Here is a 26162-nt window from a genome sequence, read left to right on the forward strand (position 1 = left end):
TTCAGAATCTAAAGAAATGAAATGGTGACAGTAACTGGTGGGAGGTCTGTGTTGGGACAGTGGGCCCCCTTTCCCTCCAGGCTGGCCCCAAGCACAAAGCCAGAATTGTATAGAGACTCACATGAAGGACATAGTCTGCCTTTTCCTTGTCACAAACCATTCCCTCTGGATATCTCCAGTCACACCCCGGCCAATGGATGTGTCTGAGTTGCGATGAGGGGAGAGAGTGTGTAGCCATACATGGTTGTGCCCTTCCCTGTTATAGCTTAGTGCCCTTGAACTTCAGATAAGTGTACTCTCCCCAAAACAGTAGCCAAAGACAGGTCAACTCTTTTTTTTTTTTTTGCAAGATTTTTATTTATTTATTTGACAGAGACAACAAGAGAGGGAACACAAGCAGGGGGAGTGGGACAGGGAGAAGCAGGCTTCCCGCAGAGCAGGGAGCCTGATGCGGTGCTCAATCCCAGGACCCCGGGATCATGACCTGAGCCGAAGGCAGATGCTTGACTGAGCCACCCAGGCGCCCCAGACAGGTCAACTCTTAACCGGTGGTTAATGCCCTACTTTCTAGTTTAGGAATGAGGGCTCGGTGAGATACCAGGCCAAGGCAAGAATGACTGATCTGGGAGCAGAGTAAGTGTACAACAGGCCGGAGCAGGAGAGAGAGTGTCCTAGAAGCATTTTATGTTTGGCAAGAACTTCACTGTTGCTAAATTGCAAACCTGTCTCAATAGTACCAATTCTTCCCTGATCCATATTTTGTTTTTGTCTTTTTTTCTTGAAACTAAATGTACATTGTTACCATCACTTAAGTCTCACTCTGTATGTTTTTACTGTGTTTCGGATAATGGAATATCAACAGCTCAGGAGATAATGATAGTCTCCTTTTCGTCATGAAAATGTTTGTTGTTTGTAGCAAGAGTTAGTATTGGGATTGTGTCCTTCAGAAGCACTTAATAAAAGAAGCAAACTTACGCTCGGAAATTTTTCTATCCTAGCTGTTGTTTTGGCTACAAACTAGTCCCCCTCTGTGCACAGCAGGGCTGAGAAATGCATGGTATTGTAACTTGGCCTTGCAAACACCCAACTATACCAACTATACCTACCTGTGTTCACATCTGGAGGTTCTCATGCCCTGCAAGACCTGGTGTTTGAGATAGACTTTGGGAGTCAGATAAGATTTGAATAGAAGAATAGTGAAGAACATTCTAGGCAAAGGAAATAGAACAAAAGCATAGCAGAAGGTACTGTTAGAGGCCATTTTAGGGTTATTAATTGGCCTAATCTCAATGTTGCTGTGCCTCAGGGAATAGGGAGGCCTGAAAAGAGGGAAATAGAGGGAGAATGGCCAGTTGGTAGGGCAGACAGAACACACACATTTACTGATTAAGTTGGCCGTCTTATGTGGGCACTGTTCATGGCACCCCAAAACAATTACAGTAGTAACATCAGAGACCACTGATCACAGATCACTATAAAAAATACAATAATGAAAAAGTTTGAAATATTGTGAGAATTATCAAAATGTGACAGAAAGACAATGTGACAAACACCGTGGGAAACCTGGCTTGATAGACTTGCTCGACACAGAGTTGCCATAAACCTTCCATTAGTTAAAAACACATATTTGCAAAGTGCAGTAAAGGGAAGCACAATAAAATGGAGTATGCCTCCATGCCGTTTGTATGCATAAAAATAAATAAGCAGTTGGTTTTCACAAGGACAAAGAAAAATGTGTGTCAAATAGAACATGAAGTCTCTAACAGTTGTTTTCTGTGGTTGCCTTCCTAGTATTTGAGCTTTCTTCCCCTTTTCCTCTGTAGGAACCCAAGCCAGACCGTCTCCTTGTGCTGAAGGTCCTGTGGAATGACTTCTTGATGTGCTACTCCTCTCGCCCTCTGCTCTGCTGGTCTGTGTGGTGGGCCCTCTCCACCTGTGGCTATTTCCAGGTGGTGAACTACACACAGGGCCTGTGGGAGAAGGTGATGCCCTCTCGCAATGATGCTGTCTACAATGGTGGTGTGGAGGCCGTGTCCACCCTCCTGGGTAAGCAGGGTGGGGCGGTGGTTCTCCCTCTGGTGGTTTAGTCAACATTAATCAGATTTCCCCTCCCCTCCTAAATTTGAAGTGACCCCAAGGAATGGTTTCTTTATTTTGAGTTCTGATTTTGTAATTTAGGAAGAAATTTAGCAGCGCTCAAGTCATGGATGAGCATGATTAACAAACTTGAATTCTTTATGTCCTTTAGGGAAGCCTTAATGTAAATGATTTTCAAAATTGTCTTCTTATTCAGGTTTCCATTATCTCTGTATTTATAAGGTGCTTTTGCCACTTGATGTGAAACTTTGAATGGCAATATACAGTAGTTTATAGCAATGGCTACTATATGTTGAGTGTTAATATGCAGTAAGTGCTATTCTAAGGACTTACGTGTATTAACTCAGTCCCCACAAAATGCCTGAGACACGTACAGTTGCTATCCGTATTTTACAGTTAAGGAAACACGGACGGATAGGTTGATAACCTGCCCAAGATCAGATAGATGGTAAGTAGTAAAGTCAGGATTTGAACTCAGAGCCTGTGTCCTTGACCATTGTATTCTATCGCCCCTTTCTAATTTGTTGACCTACTTCTTAAGATTTTTAGAAGAGATCCCATGATGTCTATAAACACTTAGAACTGTGTCTGGCACTTAGAAAGCACTCTGCACATTTTAGCTATCATTATCAGCCTCGTCATGTTACCAAAGAGCAGAGATGCCCTTTTGCCATGTTCTAAACAGCTCCTCAGTTAGGAGAGGGGTGATCCCTCCAGCCACATTGTTGAGCTGGAAGCAGTGGCTGTTTTTGACTCCTGCCATGCGCCAGCCTCAGTGGCTTTTCCTCAGCAGCATCCCTGGGTCTGTGTCCTCCTTTTCCATCTCATTATCAGTTGCTCTCATTCAGTCTCTCCTTGTCTCTCAGTGTGGCTCCATGTTATTTATTCCATCAAGTCCAAAATTCTCTACCTGACTTTCCAGGTACTCCCTAATCTTGAGCTACCCTATTTATAAGTTGCAGGGTTTTAAAAATTTAATAATCTAAGTTGAATTTTTAATTCATTAAAAGAGCACTTGTTTAGCAAAGTAACTGGATCGGTTTTCTCTGTCTTGTTTTGTAGGTGCTGTTGCCGTGTTTGCAGTGGGTTACATAAAAATATCCTGGTCAACGTGGGGGGAGATGACGCTGTCTCTGTTTTCCCTGCTGATTGCTGCCTCCGTGTATATCATGGATACTGTGTGTAACATCTGGGTGTGCTACACATCCTATGTGGTCTTCAGAATCATCTACATGTTGCTCATCACTATAGCAACGTATGTATTTTGAGTCAAAGAAGCATTCGGAAAAGTTGTGACAGGATAAACTTTTTTGGTTTCTTTACAAACCAATTGAAATTTCTAGTTAAAAGAGGCAAATAGGAGGAAGCGTTGTATTATATGTTTTTCTCCTGAGGAAGCACGTAGGTAAGGCTCATTTATTTCCTTGTTCGTATATTCCTATGCTGTTCGGAAGTTTGCATGAGCTTTACACCGCTTAGCAACAACATGCTTTTCACCTGGTTGGCAAGGGAAGTGACAATAGAAAGAAGGGGCTACTCTTCACAACTGAAGTAGAAATCTTAACCACCTTGGCAGTGATTCTTATCTATTCATTCTTTTGTGGATTGTTTTAAGTTTTCAGATAGCTGCTAACCTCAGCATGGAGCGCTATGCCCTGGTGTTTGGTGTGAACACCTTCAGTGCTCTGGCCCTGCAGACACTGCTCACCCTCATTGTGGTGGATTCCAGTGGCCTTGGCTTAGACATCACCACTCAGGTAAGATTTCTGTTTCGACACTCAAGATGTTATCACTCGATCAGGGTGACCGAGTGGATCTTCATGAAAGCAAATTCGAACAGTGTAGACAGATATAAAATAAAAAGTAGAAGTGTTCCCTCCTTCCTTTAGTCAACCGCCATCCTTAGTTCTTTTCTCCCTGGAGGATGTTGGGACCATCATCTTTTTGATGGGGACCTAGAACATTTCTGAGCTGAACATTACTAAACAGCCCAGTAGAGCCAAGAAGTAATGTTGGTTCCTTCCAGGCCAAGCTTTTCTGCTTCCTTGTCCAGTATTTCCTTCCATTTTTAATTCTGTGCGTGGAACACTGTATCCCGTGTTGGAGATGCTCTGCTCCATCTCACAGTACTGTATGTCTCCTCCCTTCTTTATCGAAAATACCACCCACCCAAATACCAGGGTAGTGACTTGCTGCTGCTGAATAGCATGGAGATTCTTAACAAGTGACCCCTCGAGGAGACAGCTGCACACTGTGACATTGTGGATACTTGTGTTCATTCAGGAAGCGTACAGTCGTATATGCTTCGTGCGTTGTGAGTTCGTAGGTGGGGCTTGCTCTGTACTCTGGCAAAATGGGCAATTGAATCAAAAAGTGCCTACCGCACCCCCATCCCAACCTAGATGACTCCCTCCATACTTAGATATTAGTTTTCTTACTATACAAAGGCCCAACATGGTAGCAGTAATTAACTTTGTTTTTACTAAAGAGATCTAACAGAAATGATAATCATAGTAGCTGATGGGCACCGAGTGCTTTCTGTGTGCCAGGTACTCTGTATAGCGTTTTGCAAGGTTGTTGTCAGGCTTAGACATCGAGAGAATGAGTCTGAGAGATGTTACGTAATGTAAAGTGTTGTTTAAGGTTGCATGGTCAGTAATGATGTGGCAAAGCTGGGATTTAAACCAGCTTCTAATTCTAAAGCCTAATCATCCCTCACTGGATCATACTGCCTCAAAAAGGTGGGCGGGGGGAGCAGAGGAGTGGGAGCTTATTACTTTCTGTATGATCCCCAATTACTACCAGCAGTGAACACCTTGAGAAGACCTCTCAAGGGTTAGGTGCTTAGATTTGGAACGGAGGGTAGGAGAGAAACTAAGTGCTTATCATCATCCTGCTATAGAAATAGTGGGTTTGAAAATTAATAATTCTCGAATTGTGTAGGCTCTGCTGAAACTCTTAACTGCCATAATTAATCAACAGGTTTCCTATAGGAAAATGTATCCAAATTTTGAAGAACCTGGCTCGAAGACTTACAGTGGCACCCATATGGCACTCATGAGCCAGCTGATAGTTATTTCATAAGTTCTTTTAAGAAGATGATGATCATGATGAAGATGCTGATAAACTATATAGTCACATTCAAATATTAGCCTAGAGAAGATCCGTATGAAGAGTAAAAGGAAATCCCGTAATGGAATATAGTTGACTTTCTACTGCCCTCGTCTGGGGAAGAACAGAAGTTCTTTATCTTCAGAATTTGGCCTGCTAGTCACACTTAACCTACCAACTTGGGGGCAAGAGACCATGATTCATTTGTAACAATAACAGCAACAAAAATAAGAAAAAAAAACACAAAAAACCAGTAGTATTAGCAGCCTTAGCATTGTGTGTTAATAAACACTTATATACATGATCTCATCACTTCCAAGCAACCCTGTAAAGTAGGGAGTGTTGTGAGTTCCATTTTGTAAATGAAGCCGAGGCTCAGAGATGAAGTATCTCAGTGAGGGTCACACAGCTAGTAAGGGATGGAGTCAGGAGCTGCACTGAGGCGGTCAGGCTTTCGTCCCACCAGGCTGTGCTACCTCGTTTTATTGTCAGCACCTGGCAGGTTGTATAAGCATACAGTGTTTTGTGAAGGCTTCCTGAGAAACTGAATATACCTTTAATTATAGGATATGTTCACATATATAAAATAAAACATCTCATCTTCTAATTGATAATTCTCTACATTACTTCTTTCCCCATCCCCTTTAGTTCCTGATCTACGCTGGGTATTTTGCACTCATCGCTGTGGTTTTCCTGGCTAATGGTACAGTTACTATTATGAAGAAATGTAGAAAGCAAGAAGATGCAGAATTGAGTTCTCAAGTATCTACGTCATAATACACGGCTGATAAGCTGCTGCTTATAGCAAAAACTGCACAGCAACTGTGCCTGGATGTATTTAATGTTTTAATATGTAGACGTATATTTATGAATGTGCTTTTTAAGGCTTCAAAGCAGCCAACTGACTATACTCTGTGTTCCTAGAGTAACAATACTGTTTAGAGGAGCCAGAGGTGAAGTTTATCTCGTGGATTATTTGTGAAAGCTGTTTTAAGGATTACTTTGTTCTGCTTGAACTTGATTTTGAAAACCAAGTAATAAGAACACTCAAGCACCACATGGCGTTTATACTTTTTTTTTTTCAAGATTTTATTTATTTATCAGAGAGAGAGACAGAGGCAGGCAGAGGGAGAAGCAGGCTTCTTGCTCAGCAAGGAGCCCAATGTGGGACTTGATCCCAGGACCCTGGGATCATGACCTGAGCCGAAGGCAGACGCTTAACCGACTGAGCCACCCAGGTGTCCCACATGGCGTTTATACTTGATAGCAAGTGAGTATGGTGTTTCATAGGTCAAGTTACTTCCCTGTATCTGATCAGCCAGGGGCTTGGCCTGGTGGGACCAGGGCCTCCCAGGGGCCATGGGATATTACAGGTCAGAAGAGAAATAGGTTCTAACAGCACCTGCCTCTGTTCAACTTAATTCTTATTTCTGTGTTCCTCATGTGCATTTGTGTTTCTGTAGAAGAAAGTTGTTCTTATCACTGGCAATATTTGCTCTGGTTTGGTGTTCTGTTGTATTAGGAATGTGTGTCATTTCTAATTTTCAGTTATTTTTAAAAATTCATTGTATGAATGTTCTGTTTCCATCTTGACAATTTTGTATTTATGTAGATTATCTTTAGAAATATACTTCTGCTTTATTCATATGCTTCCTAGAGAAGCTCATTTAGTTAGAAAATAAGGCAAGTTTTGAGGCTTGCTAATAATCTAAATGAAGAGACCTAATCAGAACACTTAAGGTATGTTTTGCCTGTCTTTTAGTCTTCAGTATGAAGGACTTTTAATTCTATGATGAAAAGTTAATATATGAGCTAAAGATGCAACTAGCCCATATTGTATTCGTGTTTCCTTTTATTTCCAAAATAAAATGGAAGTCTTTTTTTTAATATCTTCATCCCTATTTATAGCTTATATATTATTTGTCCTTCTTATCCAAGATATAGATGTCATTAGGAGTTAGATTTGTTGGATTATTAGAAGGCCTTTTCACAAACTGAGCCTCTTTTTAATTATTTCAGTGGGACAGGAACTAGGATAGACTTGATTCCTGCATTTCGTACGTTAAATCTGCCTTTGTAAGGGTGGATCATCTTGGAATATCTGCTTAAAATAATAATTGCTAGTGATTTCATTTCTAAGGTACTGGGGAAATGTTATTATGTAAGCATCGAATTCTGTAATTAGTCAACCAAGTGGCTGCTAGTGTATGTGAGACATGAAAACCATTTTAAAGCCGACTTTGTTACCTTATCTTGAAAAAAAATATCTAGGTTAACTTATTTAGAATAACACAGGTAAGTAGTGTGAATAATAATATCAAGATTCCAAAGTTGGCATATTCATTTAGTATAAGTGGGAACACTAGAAGTAAATGAAAGAGGATAAGTATAGGCCATTTTCCACTCACTTTCCTTTCTGATCAAGGCAAGAGCAGAACACTAAGGGAAGGAGAAGTGATGTCATAAAAGGACGGCCTCTAATTTTATATTGTGTCTTTTGTTTTGCTACGTAGGGGATTGTTTATTCAGAAACAGGTAGAAAAGTGGTGTTTGAGGGATTTTATTTTAATGTTTTTTAATAAAATGGACTGTGGTACAATCAAAATCTTCCTGTTACCAAAGCAATATTTCCCTGGAATTTAATTCAAAGTTCGTGATACACAACTGGAGCCTTTACTTATTTAAGACAATAATAAGTTCATATCCTGGTGTGTGGCCATATTTACAGAATGCTGAGCCCAGTTTGTAAGTTGTACTGTATACAGTTTTGCAAAGAAGTGAAAGTAATTTGTTGTACTTTTTATTCAATTCTGTATAGATTATAAAATTATTTTTATTAAATAAATATTTTACATTATATTTTTCCTTTTAATCACAATTATTTTAAATTTTTTTGCTTCAGTAGGAGCTTTGGGTTACATATTTAAACCTTTTAATAATTTCTCGTAGGACAAATTTCATATAAGTCTTCCTTCACCTGACCTTCCTGTTTAACCTTGTCATCCTGTGAATTCTTCTCATTGCTTTGTGATCCTTACCTTTGACTTTTCCCCTTTATTTCTGTCGTTTTCCCTGTTATTTTTAGCACTACACGGCACTGTTTATTTTTCTTGGTCTTCATCTTGGTACCTCTCATCTCTCTTTTTAAAGCATTCTTCCTTTTAGAAACCAAAAAAGACCCACATTCCCTTTAATGTTAACTGAATTTTACAAATAAAGGAAACTCAATCAAATCAAGGGCTCAAGGTACCATCTTGATTTGAAACTTCATAGCATCTTTGTTCTAGCCCAAAATATTCTAATATCCAAGGAGGCATCCTCTTGCCATCAGCTGAGAATCACTTGTTCATTATGTCCCAGAAACCAAATCACTCGTTTCTCACAGTATGCAAATGAGTACCTTCCCTTTAATATCCCATTCTAAAACCTGTTTCATTATCACCAAAGACTCATTTTTCATGCCAAAAATTCTTTTAAAGTTTTCTGTCCCTATAGTTATATCCCCTGTATCTTAATGCCTTTCAGATTGTAAGCCTTCTGAGCAGGGACCATGTCTTATTTTTGTCTTTTGTTGTAAAACACATCTTAGTGCCGTATGAATATTAAATTCCATAAAGGATATGTAACAGATTCAGTACCTTCCAGTATAAATAGCTAAATGTCATTACTTTTTTAAAAAATTATTTATTTATTTGACAGAGAGAGAGAGTGCCAACACAAGCAAGGTGAGCTGTAGGCAGAGGGAGAGGGAGAAGCAGGCTCCCTGCCTACCAGGGACCCAGTGCGGGCCCAAACCCAGGGTCCCTGGGATCATGACCTGAACTGAAGGCAGACCCCCAACTGACTGAGCCATGCAGGCACTCTGTCATTACTTTTTTTTTTTTTAAGATTTTATTTATTTATTTGACAGAGCAAGAGAGCACAAGCAAGGAGAGCAGCAGAAGGAGAGGGAGAAGCAGGCTCCCTGCTGAGCAGGGAGCCCAATGCGGGGTTCGATCCCAAGACCCTAGGATCATGACCTGAGCCGAAGGCAGATGCTTAACCATCTGAGCCACCCAGGTGCCCCCTGTCATTACTTTTTTAAAGATTTATTTATTTATTTATTTTAGAGAGATCGAGTGGGGGGTGGGGCAGAGAGAGAGGGAGACAAGCAGACTCCCCGCTGAGCAGGGAGCATGATTCAGGGCTTGATCCCGGGACCCTGAGATCACGACCTGAGCCAAAACCAAGAGTCCGGCCCTCAGCTAACTGCACCACCCAGGCACCGCTGCCGTTACTTTTTTTTAAAAGTACATCCACATGAAATGTTAAGATTAAAATGCCTATCGATGACCTCCATGCCATGGGACAGTTTATTCAAGGCTTTGTGCTCTAAATGATAGAGATTGGATACCTATTTGTTCTACTTATTATGATGTCCTCCTTGTAATTAATACCTTACCCTTGAGTAGTAACATGTTCTAGTTTGGAAAAGGCATTTGTGAACATCATCTCCTTTGATTCTGGAAAAGGATCTTGTAGTAGTACTAATTATTTTTTCAATAACTAACGCTGATAGGATGGAAGAGAGTTCAAAATGCGAGGTTTGCCATTCGAAGCTCTGCTACGTGGGGAAGTCACTCTTGCACTTCAGCTTCCTCATCGCTTAGTGGAGGTAACACTGACCTGACAGGATTGTTGTGAAGAAATGAAAGAACGTAGGGGCGCCTGGGTGGCCCAGTCGGTTAAGCGTCTGCCTTCAGCTCAGGTCATGACCTCAGGGGCCTGGGATCGAGTCCTACGGATTCTCTGCTCCGTGGGGAGCCTGCTTCTCCCTCTGCCTGCCGCCCCCCCTCCTTGTGCTTTCTTTCTCTCTCTCATAAATAAATAAAATCTTAAAAAAGAAAAAGTCATAATTCCTGCTCTCAAGGAATTTAAAAATGGGTGATAAGTAGAAAGGATAACATAGATGCCCAACTGTATTACAAGATAGTGTCAGGTACCATTAACCATTTTCCAGTAGAATTAAAAAGTCTTGTCTCGAAGAGAACAAGGACATTGGGAAAATCCTAAGTGGCTCCCTGAAGGAGATGGCATTTGAGTTGGCTATGCAGGATCGTAGGATTTTAACAGAAATTTAGAAAGGGAAACTAGTGGAGAAAGAGGCATAAATAACATTATGAAGACCCAAATGTGTACCATCAGAGGAGAAGGGTAGTGACAAAGTTTGGAAAGACAGTTTGGAGTCATTTTTTCCTAATGTTTATTAATTGGAAGTGGGGGTAACAAGCTTATATTCAAGATATGTAATCTGGCAGCAGAGTATAGGATGAATTTTATGGGAACTTAACCACCTAAAATTTTAAGTCCAATGGCCATTTCAGTTGGCTAGGTGTAGGTGAGGAAGGCCTTTTTGACTTGTGGCCCTAGAAGAAAATTAACATTTTAAAATGTGTGTCCATATTTCAAAGGTGGTTTAAAAAGTGTAAATAACCACCCAAAGTCACGCATCTGTAAAGTGGAGAAGTCGCTTTGGGATTCTCAATCCCACCCTACATGGCAAATTGATGGGTCACTTCGCCCATGTACCCCCATCAAGTCTGCAGGAGTGAGACCTCAGTGACAAGAGGAGCAGGAATCGGGGCTCAGGAGAGGAAGAATGCCGGCAGGGCACCAGCAGCTGCCGGATGGATACAGTGAGGGGCCGTCCTAGACCGGCTGAGTGTAGGAGAGTGAGGAGCCCTGGGGACAAGTTGTGGGTGCAGGGCGAGGCAGAGCTGCCGAAAACCAGACGCCCGATCTCCTGGCCTCCCTTAGGGCGCGGAGTCTCCGGATCGGAAGCTGACCCGGGGACCTTCAGTAGGAAGAGCGTGCAGCTACTAGGCTCCGCCCCGCCCCCAACCCGGCACCGCGCCTGCGCAGTGCAGCAGGCCCGTGCCCGGGCCGGCGGTTGTGCCTGCCCCACCCCCACCCCCGCCGTTCCCGCCGCTCCAGCGCCTGGGGACGGGAGTGGGGCTTTGGGAGACGGGGCGGTGTGCTGCAGGTGACCGTTTTTTTGAAACTGATGTTCCAAAACCACACGCAACCCCAGTGTGAGGGAAACCCTCGGTGAAGGTTATATGCTGTGAAGGGCGTCCACTGCTGTCTAGGACGTTTAAAAAACGTCTTAAAGCGCCTTTTTAACAATAAGGGGGCAATAGCTTTTTCCAAAGGAAAGTCTTACACTCCAGAAGAATCGCAGTTAAGAAAATGCAAACTCCCGCCCCAAATGCTGAAATGTTAGCCAAAACTAATGCTTAAAATTTTAAAACCCCTGGACATGCTCATGTTTGATATAGTTCCATTTTCTCCTACTCAGAATCCCTCCCCTCCTTTTTTAAATAGCAAACTGCGTGACTTGATCATTATTCCCTTCAGGATGCCAAAAATCCTGGAGGACCTACCTGCAGTGTTCCTGGAAGTGTTGACAAGAGTGGAGCTTGAACTCTAGATCAGTACTTACAGACAGCCCTGGGACAGAAACAGCTTCCTAGAAATTCTTGCCCCTGTCTTGTGCTTGACTGATAAAGAGGCCATGGGCCAGAGACTGTGTCCGTAGTGGGAAATTATCCAAGTCTGCTTAAAGATCCGTTCTGATCTCCAACTCTTGAAATTAAATCCCAGTTACAGTTTTTGGTCCTATCTTCCCCACCCTGAATTTTTCTCTTCATGTTAGTCTCCTTTCCTTAGGTATAAGCCATTTCATACCCAAAGTCATTCCTCCATATCCACTTCAAAAGATCTGGATATGCCTAATGGCAGAAAAGACTCCAGCCTAAACCAGGGATTCTAAGTGGGAGCTAAAGCAGTCCCAGATGAGTAGAAACCACTGGCTTATGGTAGAAGCAGTTTTTAAAAAATTATCTCTAGGGGGGCCTGGGTGGTTCAGTGGGTTAAGTGTCTGCCTTCCACTCAGGTCAGGGTCCCAGGGTCCTGAGATCCAGCCCCACATCCAGCTCCCTGCTTAGCAGGGAGTCTGCTTCTACCTCTCCCTCTGCCTCTCCCCCTACTTGCGCTCTCTCTCGCTCTGTCAAATAAATAAAATCTTTAAAAATAATAATAAAAAATTATCTCTAGAGAAAAGCATTCCCTGAGTCCAGGGGAGTGAGGCTGCACTATACACAGTGTGGAATGGAAAATCACAGACAAAAGGATACCTTAATTTTTAATAAGTAGTCTTCTAAGAAGTGACCTGAAATCCCAACTCACAAGGCACAATAAAATTTTACTAATTGAGTTTTCTTGTGGTTGGCAAATATTTTGGTTCCATGGTTATTTTAACATTATTTCATGGCTTTAAAAGCATTATGTGTTTGTGGTAGGAAATTTGAGAAATATAAATATGGTAATTCGCAGGCTCCTCAGGAGCTTCCCAGGTGTAATGTGAAACTGGCCTCCTTACTCCGAAAGCAGGCAGAGACTGAAGAAAGAGACCACACCAGATTGGTAGGTGGCAGGTTTAATAAGCAAAGGGAACTTACATACAAGGCTTATCTTGGGCTGCTGTAAGATGAGCAGATCCCTGCACCCACCCATGATATCTTATACATTTACACAGAGGCCTTAGCTGGGTTCAGTCACGTTTACTATCCAGATCATCTCAATACCACATCACTGTTTCAAGGCTGTGTCCTTGGGCAGCTGCTGGGAGCGGGCAAGGCAAGCAGAATGCACATCCAAGGACAGGGGGGAGGGGGTGTGGAGCCTCCAGTTGCCAGGGTCCAGCTCACTGTTCAACCAGTAGTCATGTCCTCTCAATGACCTCCCTCAACAAAAAAAGCATAATAATTATTACTCTTAATATTTGTCAACTCCAATGCCATATGCATAATTTTTATCCTCTTGCGGAGCCAAAAAGCCACACTAGAGCATAAGCAGTTAATAGAACACTTGGTGACAGATCACTCTCAGATCAAATATATAAAATATTACAGTTGGAAATTAATAAAGTCTTGCAAATTAAATACATTACTTAAAAAAATCACCAAAGACATAAAGCAACCACGAATGAGAGTCAGCAGAAACAACAAACAACAGATTAAGAGTCCTAATGATTTCAGATATTGGAATTATCAGATACAGAGTATAAAATTAATATGCATAAAATTTTAAATATAAAAGATGAAATCACAAAAAGAGCAAGTAACAAGAGTAACAAAAATGAAAAGACTGACTTGGGGCGCCTGGGTGGCTCAGATGGTTAAGTGTCTGCCTTCGGCTCAGGTCATGATCCCGGGGTCCTGGGATCGAGGCTTGCATCGGGCTCCCTGCTCCTCGGGGAGGCTGCTTCTCCCTCTGCCTCTTTCTCATGAATAAATAAATAAAATCTTCTTAAAAATTTAAAAAAAAATGAAAAGACTGACTTGAAAAAGGACATAAAGATATATCTTAGAAATTAAAAATAGAAATGTTTAAGTCAAAATTCAATAAATAATGCCTCATTAATTGCTGGTGGGAGTGTAAATTGGTACAACCCCCCCTTGAATAGCATGTTTTGGCATTGTCCTTTAAAGTCAAAGATATGCACGCACTATGACCCAGCGGTTCCACTCCTGGGTATATACTGTAGAGCTACATTTTCCAATTTGGCAACTGCTAGACATGTGACTATTGAGCATTAGACATGTAACTATACAGGAATGAAAATGAATAAACCAGAGCCACAGGCAACAATTTCAATGAATCTTATGAACATAATTTTGAGTAAAGGAACTAAGACACACAAGAATATATCAATACAATCCTATTTGTTCAAAAGCGGACAAACAATATTATTTAAATCTATATACATAAGTAATAAAAATATAAAAGAAAAATGATAACTATAAAAGTCAAGTATTTACTTCCAAGGAATGGAAGAGAGGTATGATTTCTTCAAAACTATTACAATCAAAGGACCTTCACATTACTTAAAGAGGGTAAATGAGTGACATTCTTTGGAGTAATGGAGACAAAAAAAAAAAAAATCCATTCCTCCTGTGTTACCTATATTGTACTCCAATAGTGTTGAAATATAGATTTCATTTTTTCCTGATGAAAAACATTATAAAGTGAAAAAAACACGTCTAAGAGGTTATGCTTTTGTCTGACTACTGCAAAAATGGCTACTTTATAATGACAGTAATGAAAAGACATTGTGAAAATGGAAAAAGTCAGCTGTGGGTTTGAAACTGTTTCAAGAATGCATCTATTGGATCCTGAAGAAGAGAGAGATGCCAAAAGCAACAACTTGGGTAAGGCTATGGAGAATCCACGTGTGTCATACAGATGGAGAAATCTGGTGTCACTTCGGAAAAGCAGCACACCACTGCCAGGTTAATTTCAAAATTAACTGGAGGTTAATTTCAAAATTCATTTAACCGGGATTCATCAGCTATGTAGGTATTTTAGTCTCTTGCTCCTATTGTGGCAATCATGATTCTAGGAAGGCATTTTCTCAGTGATGTCCACTTGGAGAAAGGGGCATTCACTTTATGCTTCTAGATTACTGCCAAAAAAGGCAAGGAGCGGGGATTGCCTGCAGAGAACAAAAGGTGAGAACCAGGGGGATGAGGGAGAGTAAAAATAGAGTGAGTTTGGGAACAGTGTCTGTAAGGTTCAAGGCTCTGCTCCATGCTTGCAGTCATAGAGCTCTTTGCTTATAATGTTGACGCAGAGTAAGCAACAAAAATATGGGCTTCCTGTGAACGTGACAGATTCTATGTCCCCCATGTTCTTCTAGGAGAGGCCGAATGATCACGTATCTGTATGTTATACTAGGAAAGAGTTGTATAAAAATCCAGCAGTTTATAAAAAGTCATTTAGAGATCTCTGGAAATAAACAGAAGTTTCATGTGCATCAAGTCACAGTTAAATTGTAGCATTCATACAACACCATATTTTACAGGTTCAAATCAATATTAACAAGATTATGGCTGTCTAGTTATTTCAGAAAAGTCTTAAGAATTCTGATGGAAATAATTGCTAATTCTATTTTACTATGTTTACTAAAGAGGATTGGTTGTGGGATAGAGTAGTCATCTACTGTAAAGGATGCGTGTTTTGCTAAGTCATGTTCCTTAGTATCTCATAGCATTTCATTTCTTAAACTCTTCCATTCTTTCTCAAGTTTATTTTGCTTCACATGATTACATAGTCTTCAAAAAATGAAAATTATAAACCCATCTAGACTACAGCCAAGAATAACTGCATTGGTTTATAACTTAGTGACCAGAAATTTGCCACAATTCTTGGCACTTCTGTTTCTATAGTACTTTAGACTTGGACAGGTAATTTTATTTTCTCTCCCTCAAGGTCTTTCAGATTTAAGTGGTAGAGAAAAAGGAAAATAATTCTCAATTCAATGTGATTATAGCTTTTATTATACTTGAAAATATTTTTTGTTGTTCAGAATTAAAATATTAACCCAAATTAAATGTATTCTTAACTCTCCTTTAGTCAAATTCCAGCAGTGTCTGCAGCCAACCAAAGGCAGAGAACACTTGATGGAGGACGTTGGAATGGAAGGAGACACTGGGTTATTGTCATTAAAATATTCTATTTTTGGAAATTTTATGAAACCATATTTTCACATAAACACATTATTGGGGCCCCTCTGTGGGCCCTAGAAGGAGCCTGTGCAGGTGAGAAGCCCTGAAATGTGAGCTTCATTTAGCTTCATGATAAATCTTTTTTTGCGTGAACCTCTCTGTCCCATTTCTCCCTTTCCTGCAGAGCAAAACTCTTTGAAATCATGCCTGTTGTCTCTTCTTTCTCTCATTTTGTTTAGGATCCACCATTCCATCAAACTGCTGTTAAAACAGTGGTTCTCAGTCCTCATTGTATTTGACCTGTCAACAGCACGTGACACAGTGGACATGACCTTCCCCTGGTTTCTGGGATGCAACTGCCTCTGGATTCTCTCTCTATATCTCACTAGTCACTCCTGGGTCTTGTTTGCTGGTTCTTCCTCTTCTTCCTGACAGCTAAATGTTGGACCACCTTCAGGCTTACTTCTCTGATCTTCTTTTTCCCTCCTCATCTACATTCCCTTCCTGTGTGTCTTCATCCAGTCCCACGGCTTTATTTTTTTTTTAAGATTGTATTTTATTTATTTATTTATTTATTTGAGAGAGAGAGAGAATACGAGCAGGGAGAGGGGCAGCGGGAGAGGGAGAAGCAGACTCCCTGCTGAGCAGGGAGCCTGACACACGGGGCTCAACCCCAAGACACCGGGATCATGACCTGAGCCGAAGGCAGACACTTAACCGACTGAGCCACCCAGGCGCCATAAGTCCCATGGCTTTATAAACCATGTATACACTGATCACTCTCAAATTTATATTCTTCAACATACGATGGGGTCACATCCCAATAAACTGATCATTAAGTTGAAAGTATAACTCGAAAATGCATTTAATACACTTAACCCACTGAACATCATCGCTTAATCTAGCCTACCGTAAGCATGCTCAGAACACTTACATTAGCCTGCTGTTGGGCACAGTCATCTAACACAAAGCCTGTTTTATAATAAGGTGTCAACTAGCTCATGTGATTTATTGAATGCCAACTGAAAGTGAGAAACAGAACGGTTGTGTGGGTGTGGAGTGGCTATCGGTTTGTTGGTGGTTTACCGTAGTGATTGCCCAGCCGACCGGGCGCCGCATCACTGCCCCTGGCCAGTATCACAAGAGAGGAGAATCACACTAGTTACCACTAGCCTGGGAGTTCCCTTTTTTTCTCCACCAAAACAGAAATGCACCAATACAAAGTCTCAAAATAGGCCACCTTTTAAAACAAAGTCAATGATTTACAAGAAATCATTAATATAACATGTAATTAGCTGATGCAAATCTAATAGAGGTATAATAATAATACATCTGAAGTGTTCTTGAACAAAATATGCAAATAAAAGATTATCAATGTCTGAAAAAGCCTTCTTCATAGATAATCTGACGAATTATCATACAGTATTTAAAAATTTCCATTATTTTTTTTTTTTACTTGTTAACAATGTTATTATGTTATGGTAATCACCATACATTATATCATTAGTTTTTGATGTAGTGTTCCATGATTCATTGTTTGCATATAACACCCAGTGCTCATTGCAATACATGCCCTCTTTAATACCCATCACCAGGCTAACCCATCCCCCCACCCCCCTCCCCTCTAGAACCCTCAGTTTGTTTCTCAGAGTCCATAGTTTCTCATGGTTCGTCTCCCCCTCCAATTTACCCCCCTTCATTCTTCCCTTCCTGCTATCTTCTTCTTCTTCTTTTTTTTTAACATACAATGTATTATTTGTTTCAGAGGTATAGGTCTGTGATTCATCAGTCTTACACAAGTCACAGCGCTCACCATAGCACATACCCTCCCCAATGTCCCTCACCCAGCCACCCCATCCCTCCCACCCCCCACCACTTCAGCAACCCTCAGTTTGTTTCCTGAGATTAAGAATTCCTCATATCAGTGAGATCATATGATACATGTCTTTCTCTTAAAATTTGATTACTATTGGGCACCTGGGTGGCTCAGTTGGTTAAGCGACTGCCTTCGGCTCAGGTCATCATCCTGGAGTCCTGGGATTGAGTCCCACATCAGGCTCCCTGCCCAGCAGGGAGTCTGCTTCTCCCTCTGACCCTCTTCCCTCTCATGCTCTCTGTCTCTCATTCTCTATTGCAAATAAATAAAATCTTAAAAAAAAAATTAAAAAAAAAATTGATTACTGTTAAGAGGAGGATTTAAGTCTTTTGATAAAGTAGTGATTGTTGGATGATAACAAAAATTTGAGAACCATTCCCTCAGGTGACCTAGCAATGTTGGGAACAGTGAGATGGTCAACAGACCACTAAAGGGTGGTATTGAAGGTTCTTTACAGCCTTGCCCTACCCGATTTTCCAGCTTTGCTTCCCTATACCATCCCACACTATTCCAGAACACATCTGCACTGTTGACATTCTCTAACAGCCTCCGCTTCTATATATTTGCACAGTCCCTGTGCCTAGAATACTCTCACCCCCATTTCTACCTCTGATATTCAACTTACTCATCAAGATTAGTTCAAGTGCCACTTTTTATAGGCAGCCTTCCCTACTGTTTTTACACAACCGCATATACACTCAGGTATGTATGGTGGTCATTTGTATGTATATATACACTTTAATCTCTTTGAGGCAGGAACATGTTTTGTCCATTGTTTGTCTCTTAGTACCTAACACAATACCCTATAGAAGTTTACTGAATTGATTGTTTAAAATGGAGGTTTCTAAGTTTTTTCTAAGGTTTATATCTTTAGTGATAGGAACTCATGGAACAAATATCTTTGGGAGATATGGTTTAGATTGCATGTATTCAAAGCTACTGACTAAAGAAAACTCTGGCTTTATTACTGATAAACCTGTGATGTATAGGAATAAAATATATACTGGTGAAGCTCTTAATATATGTCAACCCATCACTGCTGATTTGATTTCATAGTCTGCCAAATTGTCTGCTTTGTACAAATATCAACACTTTAGAAAAGAACCCTGTGTCAGGTTGTAACAGGTATCCCTGTAAGAAGGGCAATGGAGACTGCCTCTAGAGGTAGGAGTTGCTGGAGTTCCTTAGGTCAGAGGTAATGATGGTTTACAAACCATCTGAAGGCTGAGCTTGTGGGTGGATTAATGAAGAAAAACAAAGGAAAAGCTTAGAACCAAAAGTGAGATTACATAGCCCCAGACTGGGAAAAAATATTTACAAATCATATATTTGATAAAAGACTTACACCTAGAATACATAAAGAATCCTTACAACTCAATAATAAAACAAGTAACCCAATTTAAAAATGGGCCAAATACTTGAATAGACATGTCACCAAAGACATACTAATGGTGAATAGATATATGAAAAGTGCCTAATATCATTAGTCATTAGGGAAATGAAAATTAATGCCAAATGAGATACCACTATGCACCCTTGAGGAAGTTATAATTTTAAAAAGCAGAAAATACCAAGTACTGTCAAGGATGTAGATGAACTGGAATTCTCATATGTTACTGAAACCTGCCTGGGATTCTCTCTCTCTTTTTCCCTTTTCCCTTCCTGCTCAGGCTTGCAAGGCTTACATGCTCTCTCTCCCTCTAAAAAAAAAAAAGGGAACAAAATACTGATGCATCCTACACAATGGATGAATTTCAATAACATATACTGAGAGAAATGTAACATAGAACAGCCACTTTTGAAAACACATTGGTAGTTTCTTAAAAATTACATACAACGCAACAATTCCACTTAGAAATCTAACCGAGAAAAATGAAAAGTGTCCACACAAAGACTTGAACAAATATTTTCATAGCAACATTATGACAGTTAAAAGTAGAACCAACACAAATGTTCATCAACTGGGAAGTGGATAAAAAAAATCTGGTATTATCTATACAATGAATACTATTCTGTGATAAAAAGGAACAAAATAGGGGCACCTGGGTGGCTCAGTCCATTAAGCATCCAACTCTTGATTTCGGCTCAGGTCATGATCTCAGGGTGGTGAGATCAAGCCCCACTTTGAGCTCTGTGCTGGGCGTGGAACCTGCCTAGGATTCTCTCTCTCTCCCTTTCCCTTTTCCCTTTCTGCTCAGGCTCACAAGGCTCACATGCTCTCTCTCCCTCTAAAAAAAAAAAAGGAACAAAATACTGATGCATCCTACACAATGGATTAACTTCAATAACATTATGTTAAGTGATAGGGGCCAGATACAGAAGACTACATATTGTCAGAAAGTAGAATGTTCGTTGTCAGGGGCTGGAGAGGAGGGAAAATAAGGAGTTAATGTTTAATGAATACGAAGTTTCAGTGTGGGAAGATGGAAAATTTCTGTAGATAGAGGGGGAAAGTACCCACTGTGAAATATGACTACAGTCTTTTCCAAAACAAAGGCCTACTCTTCAGGAAAAAAGACAATAACAGAGCCTTATCTTATGTGGGGGATGTGCATTTCTTCAATTCCAGCTCCCTCTAGGCTTTCTTTCTCACCTAAATGCAATGAAGGAGGAGGCTAACAAACACGTGTCAGGTCACAGATCAGGGACAGAGGCCTATTAAAAGATTGAGATTTAATCATAAGATTATACAATGACTCTCTTCTTCCATACCTTACCACCATACCAATAGGTCTCTAGTATAATAACATTGAATTACAACTGAAGGAGTGGCAAGACACAGAGTCTCTCTGAAATAATATAAGTCTCACACTAAAGTCCTATTTACCTCATGATACATCATATCCAGCTTTCAACAACAACAAGAAAGTTTATAAGTCATGCTAAAAGGCAAGAAAAAAGACACTCTAAAGAGACAAAGCATCACAACCAGAGTCAGGTCAACACAAATATTAGATGATCAGAATGGGAATTTAACTATGGTCAATATGTTTAAGGGCTCTTGTGGAAAGTTTAAGAAAACATGCGTGAACAGAGATATGGAAACTCTAAGACATAATCAAAAGGAAATGCTAGAGGTCAAAGGTACTGTAACAGAAATGAAGACTGCCTTTGGCGGGATCATCAGTACACTTGACATGGCAGAAGAAAAAACAAGTAATCTTGAATATCAGTCAATGGAAACTTCCAAAAATGAAGTGCAAAAAGAAAAAAGAATTAAAAAAGAACAGGACATCCAAGAACTGTGAGACAAAAGGTGTAATGTACATATAATTGGGATACCAAAAGGAAAAGAAGGAGATAATGGAGCAGAAGAAATATTTAAAGTAATAATGTCCCAAGAACTTTCCAAAATTAATGACTGACAGTAAACCACAAATCCAGAATGCCCAGAAAATATCAAGCAGGATAAATATAAAAAAAAAAACCCTCTACTTAGCATGTCATGTTGAAACTCCAGAAAACCAAAAACAACCTTGAAAATCTTGAAAGAAGCCAGAGATGGGAAAAACTTACCTGTAGAGGAACAAGGAGAAGAATTACAGCAGACTCTTATCAGAAACCATGCAAAGAAAAGGAGAATGGAGTGAAATGTTTAAAGTGTTGAAAAAAAAAACCCCACCGACCTAGAATTCTATATTCAGCAAAATTATCCTTCACTCGTGACTTTCTCAGAAAAAGAAAACCTGAGAGAATTCACTGCAAGCAAGAAATGTTATATTGTTCTGCCCTGCAAGAAATGTTAAAAGAAGTTTTTCAGGGAGAAGGGAAATGATACAGTTCAGAAACTTGGATCTACATAAGGGAAGAATGTCAGAGAAGGAATAAATGAATTAAAATAAAATCTTTTGTTCTCATTCTTAATTTATTAAAAACTAAACTTTAGACTGCATAAAGTAATAATAGAAACAATATATTGGGTGATTATAGCATATGTTTAAGTGAAATTAATGAAAGTGATGTCGGAAGGGTCAGGAGGAAAGAACCAGGAATACTCTATTACAAGGTACTTGCACTACATGAAATTAGCTTTAGATTTAGTTAAAAATATACATTGTAAACTCTAGGGCAACCACTAATATTTTTTATTAAAGAAATATGATGATTGCTATCCTAAGAGAAGAGATAAAATAGGTAATATAAAATTATCAGTTAAAATCAGAGAAGGCAGAAAAAGAGGGAGAAGAAAGTAATGAAGAATAAATGCAATGGATTGAAAACAGTTAAAAACATGGTAGATACTAATATAGTTATATCAATAATCACTTTAAATATAAGTGGTCTAAATACAACAATTGAAGTACAGAGATTGTCAGAGTGACTAAAAACAAGACCCAACTATATACCATTTATAAGAAACCACTTTAAATATAAAAACACATATAGAGGGTACCTGGGTGGCTCAGTTTCTTAAGTGTCTACCTTAGGCTCAGGTCATGATCTCAGGGACCTGGGATCAAACTCCATGTTGGGTTCCCTGCTCAGTGGAGAGTCTGCTTCTCCCTCTCCCTTTGCCCCTCCCCCCAACTTGTGCTCTCTCTTTCATATAAATAAATAAAAATTTTTAAAAAAACACATAGATTAGGGGCACCTGGGTGGCTCAAACAGTTGAGCACTGGACTCTTGATTTTGGTTTAGGTCATGATCTCAGGGTCATAAGATGGGGCCCATGTCGGGCTTCATGCTCAAAGGGGAGTCTGCTTTTCACTCACTCTCTCTCTCCCTCTGCCCCCTCATGCTGTCTCTCTAAAATAAATAAATAAATCTTTAAAAAAAACACATATAGATTAAAAGCAAAGGTTAGAGAAAGATATGTTAATACTCATTAAAAGAAAGCTGAAATAGCAATATGATTTTAAAGAAGAATCAGAATAAGGACAATTATCAGAGATGAAGAGGGCATTACAATGATAAGGGGGGTCCATTTTCCAAGAAGACATAACAGTTCTTAGTATGTATGCACTTAACACAGAGCATCAAAATATGTAAGATGAAAACTGAGAACTAAAAGGAGAAACAGAAAAATCCACTACTATAGTTAAAGACCTCAGTATACTCTTTTAGTAGTTAATAGATCAAAACGGCAGAAAATCAGTAAGGATACAATCAACCTGAAAAACATTATTAATTAATTTAATCTAATTGACATTTATAGACTGCTCCATCCGGTAACAGCAGAATACACATTCTTTTCAAACTTGAATAATCACCAAAATAGGCCACATTCTGGATTATAAAACACACCTTTACAAATTTGAAAGTATAGAAATCATACAAATTATATTTTCAGACTACAGTACAATTAAACTAGAAATAAATAACTGAAAGATAACTATAAAACCTCCAAATATTTGGAGATTGAACACCACACTTCTCAATAACATGTGTCAAAAAAGAAATCTCAAGAGAAATGTGAAAATACTTTGAAATAAATGAAAATACAGCTTATCAAAATTCACAGGATGAGCAAAAGCTGTTTAGAGGGAAGTTTATAACATTAAATACATGTATTAGAAAAGATCTAAAATCAATAATCTAAACTTCCACTTTAGGAACTAAAGAAGGGTAATTTAAACCTCAAGCAAGCAGAAGAAAAGAAATAATAAACATTAGAACAGAAATAAATGAAATGAAAACAAGAAATAGAGAAAATCAATGAAATCTAAACGTATTTCTTTAAAGACATCAATAAAATCAATAAACCCCTAGCCAGGCTAACTATGAAAAAAAAGAGAAAAGATATAAATGACCAGTATCAACAATGAAAGAGGGATCATTACTACTGATCCTATGGACACTTAACAATAATAAAAAAGTAATATGAAAAGCTCTGGGCCTACAAATTTGATAACTTAGATGGACTGGACCAATAACTGAAAAACACAATCTGAATGGTCCATAACTATTCAAGAAATTGAACCACTAATCAACTGTCCAAAAAAGAAAGCACTAGGACTGGATGGTTTCAGTGGTAAATTCTACCAAATATTTAAGTTGGAAGTGATACCAATTCTCTACAATCTCTTCTGGAAAACAGAAGCAGAGGAAACACTTCCTAACTCGTTTTATGAGTTCAACATTACCATAATGCCCCAAACAAATGAAGACAAAAAGAGAAAGAAAACTACATAGCAAGATCTCTCACGAACGTGGATGCAAAAATCCTCAACAAAATATTAGTGAACTGAATTTAACAATGTATAAAAAGAATTATACATCACAACTAAGTGAGATTTATTCAGATGTTTGCAAAGTGGCTCAATATTTAAAAATCAATCAATAGAATATATGCAAATATCAAATCATGTTATACAAGTGAAATTAATATAATTTATGTCAACTTAATAAAAAAATAAAATGAAATCTCTGACTTGGTAAAAAAATCAATGTAATCCATCCCATCAGTAGTCTAAAGAAAAATAATGTGATCATATCAATTGATGCCAAAGAAGCAAACAACACAATTCAGTGGCTATTTATGATAAAAACTCTCGTAAACTTAGAGGAGAATGTTCCCAACTTGATAAAGACCATTTACAAAAAACCTATCCCTAATATCATACTTAATGGTGACAAATTAGGCATTTTCCTCCTAAGATCAAGACCAAGGAAGGCATGAATGATGGGGAGGAGTCAGCAATGCAAATATCTGGGGAGGAACATTCTAGATAGAGGCACTAGCAAAGATGGGAAAGAGCTTGACATGCTTGAGGAATTAGAGTACTTTGAGCATCATGCGTTAGCAAGATAGTGGCAGGAGGTGAGATTACAGGAATAAGAAGAGGCCCAATAATGCAGAATCTTGAAATTAAGGTAGGGGGTTTGGATTTTATTATAATAGCATTGGAAAGTTAGAGAGGGGTATGGTGTGACTTAAATTTTTAAGCGTGTTTTTGGTTGCTGACAGGAACTGTGGCAATCTGTGTTCTTGGGAGGTGTTCACTCTGCATCTGGATTCAGAAGATAAGTCCATTATCAGCTAATGCTAAATGTACTCTCGCATATCCAGCTTTTGTAATGAGCTTTAACAAAATTGCCAACCCCAGAGAAGAAAGGTATGTAGCCACCACTGCTTTTGGATTGGCATTATAAGGCAGAAGGCATTCACTAGGCATAGGTGAAGAGAACAAAGTTGGAAAAGTTCAAAGCCCATTTTTTAAAGTCTGTGGTTTTGAATGTAGTTTTTCTACATTCGTATTCTCAAGAAAATATGAACAGACCCAAGGAATCTATGTCTTTGCTATAAAATGCTATTGAAAGCCAGGTCTCTCTCATCACTTACTTCCTACTTAAAACCCTACCTGAGAAATTATTTTAAAAATTAATGCCAGGACAACATGTTTTTCCTGAGGAACACGTGTGATTTTTTTTCTTTCTGATAAGAGCTAGATAAAATATATTTTATTTCCTTTTTTACACTGGCTGCTTAAAATTTAAACTCAGCTACAGAAACTGACTCTTAGCGTTAGCACATTGGCATTCTTACCTCTATCCACCACCCATTATGTTTAGGACGTTACTGAAAGCAGCTTCAAACCTGGTGGGGGTGACGACGTTCACAGTGAAGAATATAAGTGAATACAGAGGACTATGGAGACTTAACTCAAAAGCATTTTTATGACAACCAAGTGAATGGAAGTGCATTTCCTCACATATATGAGTCAGTGGTTCTTTGCTCTCACACAGCACAGAAGCAGAAAACAGGCTCATTGTTACCGCTACTCATCAACACTATGTGTATACCTTAATTAGACCCTTTGCAGTTTAGCTTCCTTATTTTTATTATTTTTTTTGCTTTTCATGTTAAATATGTATGTCTGGAAGTCAAGGAAGTGAAACTTCTATAATACTGCGCTGAAAAGAGCAAGACTTATAGCCGACTTAGAGAATGGCACTTATGTTCAAACATAGGTGGGTACACAGTTTCAAAGAGTAATCATTTATTAGGCAATGAAACACCACTTATAAACAGAGGGTTTTCCTGTTAGTGATTGAAAAAAGTAAATTCTATTTGTTGCTTTTATCAAAAGCCAACCTCTGATTCATTTTCTTTTCCATGATGATTTATTGCTGTCAAATCCTTTCTCCAGTTCAGGGTTGATGACAGGATTCCAAATCACATACTGAGTAAGCTGGAGCCTCAGCAGGAGATCCCTTGAAACTTTTGCCTTATGGGGGTTGGGCATACATCAAAAGTGCTGAACACATGAAAGTGCTGAACAAATCTGCTGAACAAATAACAATGATAGTGTAAATACTTTTTTTTTTAAATTAGAGTGTTTTAAGGAATGTATTGCTGGCATACAAGCGAAAAGTGGGTTTATCCTGCTGCTAAAGGTCACAAGCAAACTCAGGCCCTCCAGTTTTGAATGTGACACACTCATAATAGTAAATTACAGAAAGTCTTGATTTGGGGGGAAAGTTGTTATATGTTCATTATAACTATATCTAGATAAGAGATATATCTGATATGTAATTACATGTATGTAATGTATATGATATGATATATATGTCAAATCTGTATATAATTC

The 26162-nt window shown here is 39.1% G+C and overlaps 1 protein-coding gene across 3 annotated transcripts in view; it reads left to right on the forward strand.

Moving 5' to 3' along the window:
* SLC19A2 (solute carrier family 19 member 2) overlaps positions 1–25016 on the forward strand; it is a 37810-nt gene extending 12794 nt beyond the window's left edge. For 2 of the 3 annotated variants that reach the window (XM_035010870.1, XM_035010871.1), the window contains exons 3-6: positions 1824–2046; positions 3160–3352; positions 3713–3854; positions 5857–6607. In XM_035010870.1, the coding sequence (XP_034866761.1) occupies positions 1824–2046; positions 3160–3352; positions 3713–3854; positions 5857–5985 (687 nt within the window). In that variant the 3' untranslated portion in view covers positions 5986–6607. Of the gene's footprint in view, positions 1–1823; positions 2047–3159; positions 3353–3712; positions 3855–5856; positions 6608–24538 lie in introns of those variants that run through there. The other variant, XR_004680293.1, reaches the window with a different exon arrangement.
* The last annotated feature ends 1146 nt before the right edge of the window (positions 25017–26162 follow it).

This window comes from Mirounga leonina, unplaced genomic scaffold (genome assembly GCF_011800145.1).
Source record: "Mirounga leonina isolate KUSES-001 unplaced genomic scaffold, KU_Mleo_1.0 Mir_154, whole genome shotgun sequence".
Classification (NCBI taxonomy): Eukaryota; Metazoa; Chordata; class Mammalia; order Carnivora; family Phocidae; genus Mirounga; species Mirounga leonina.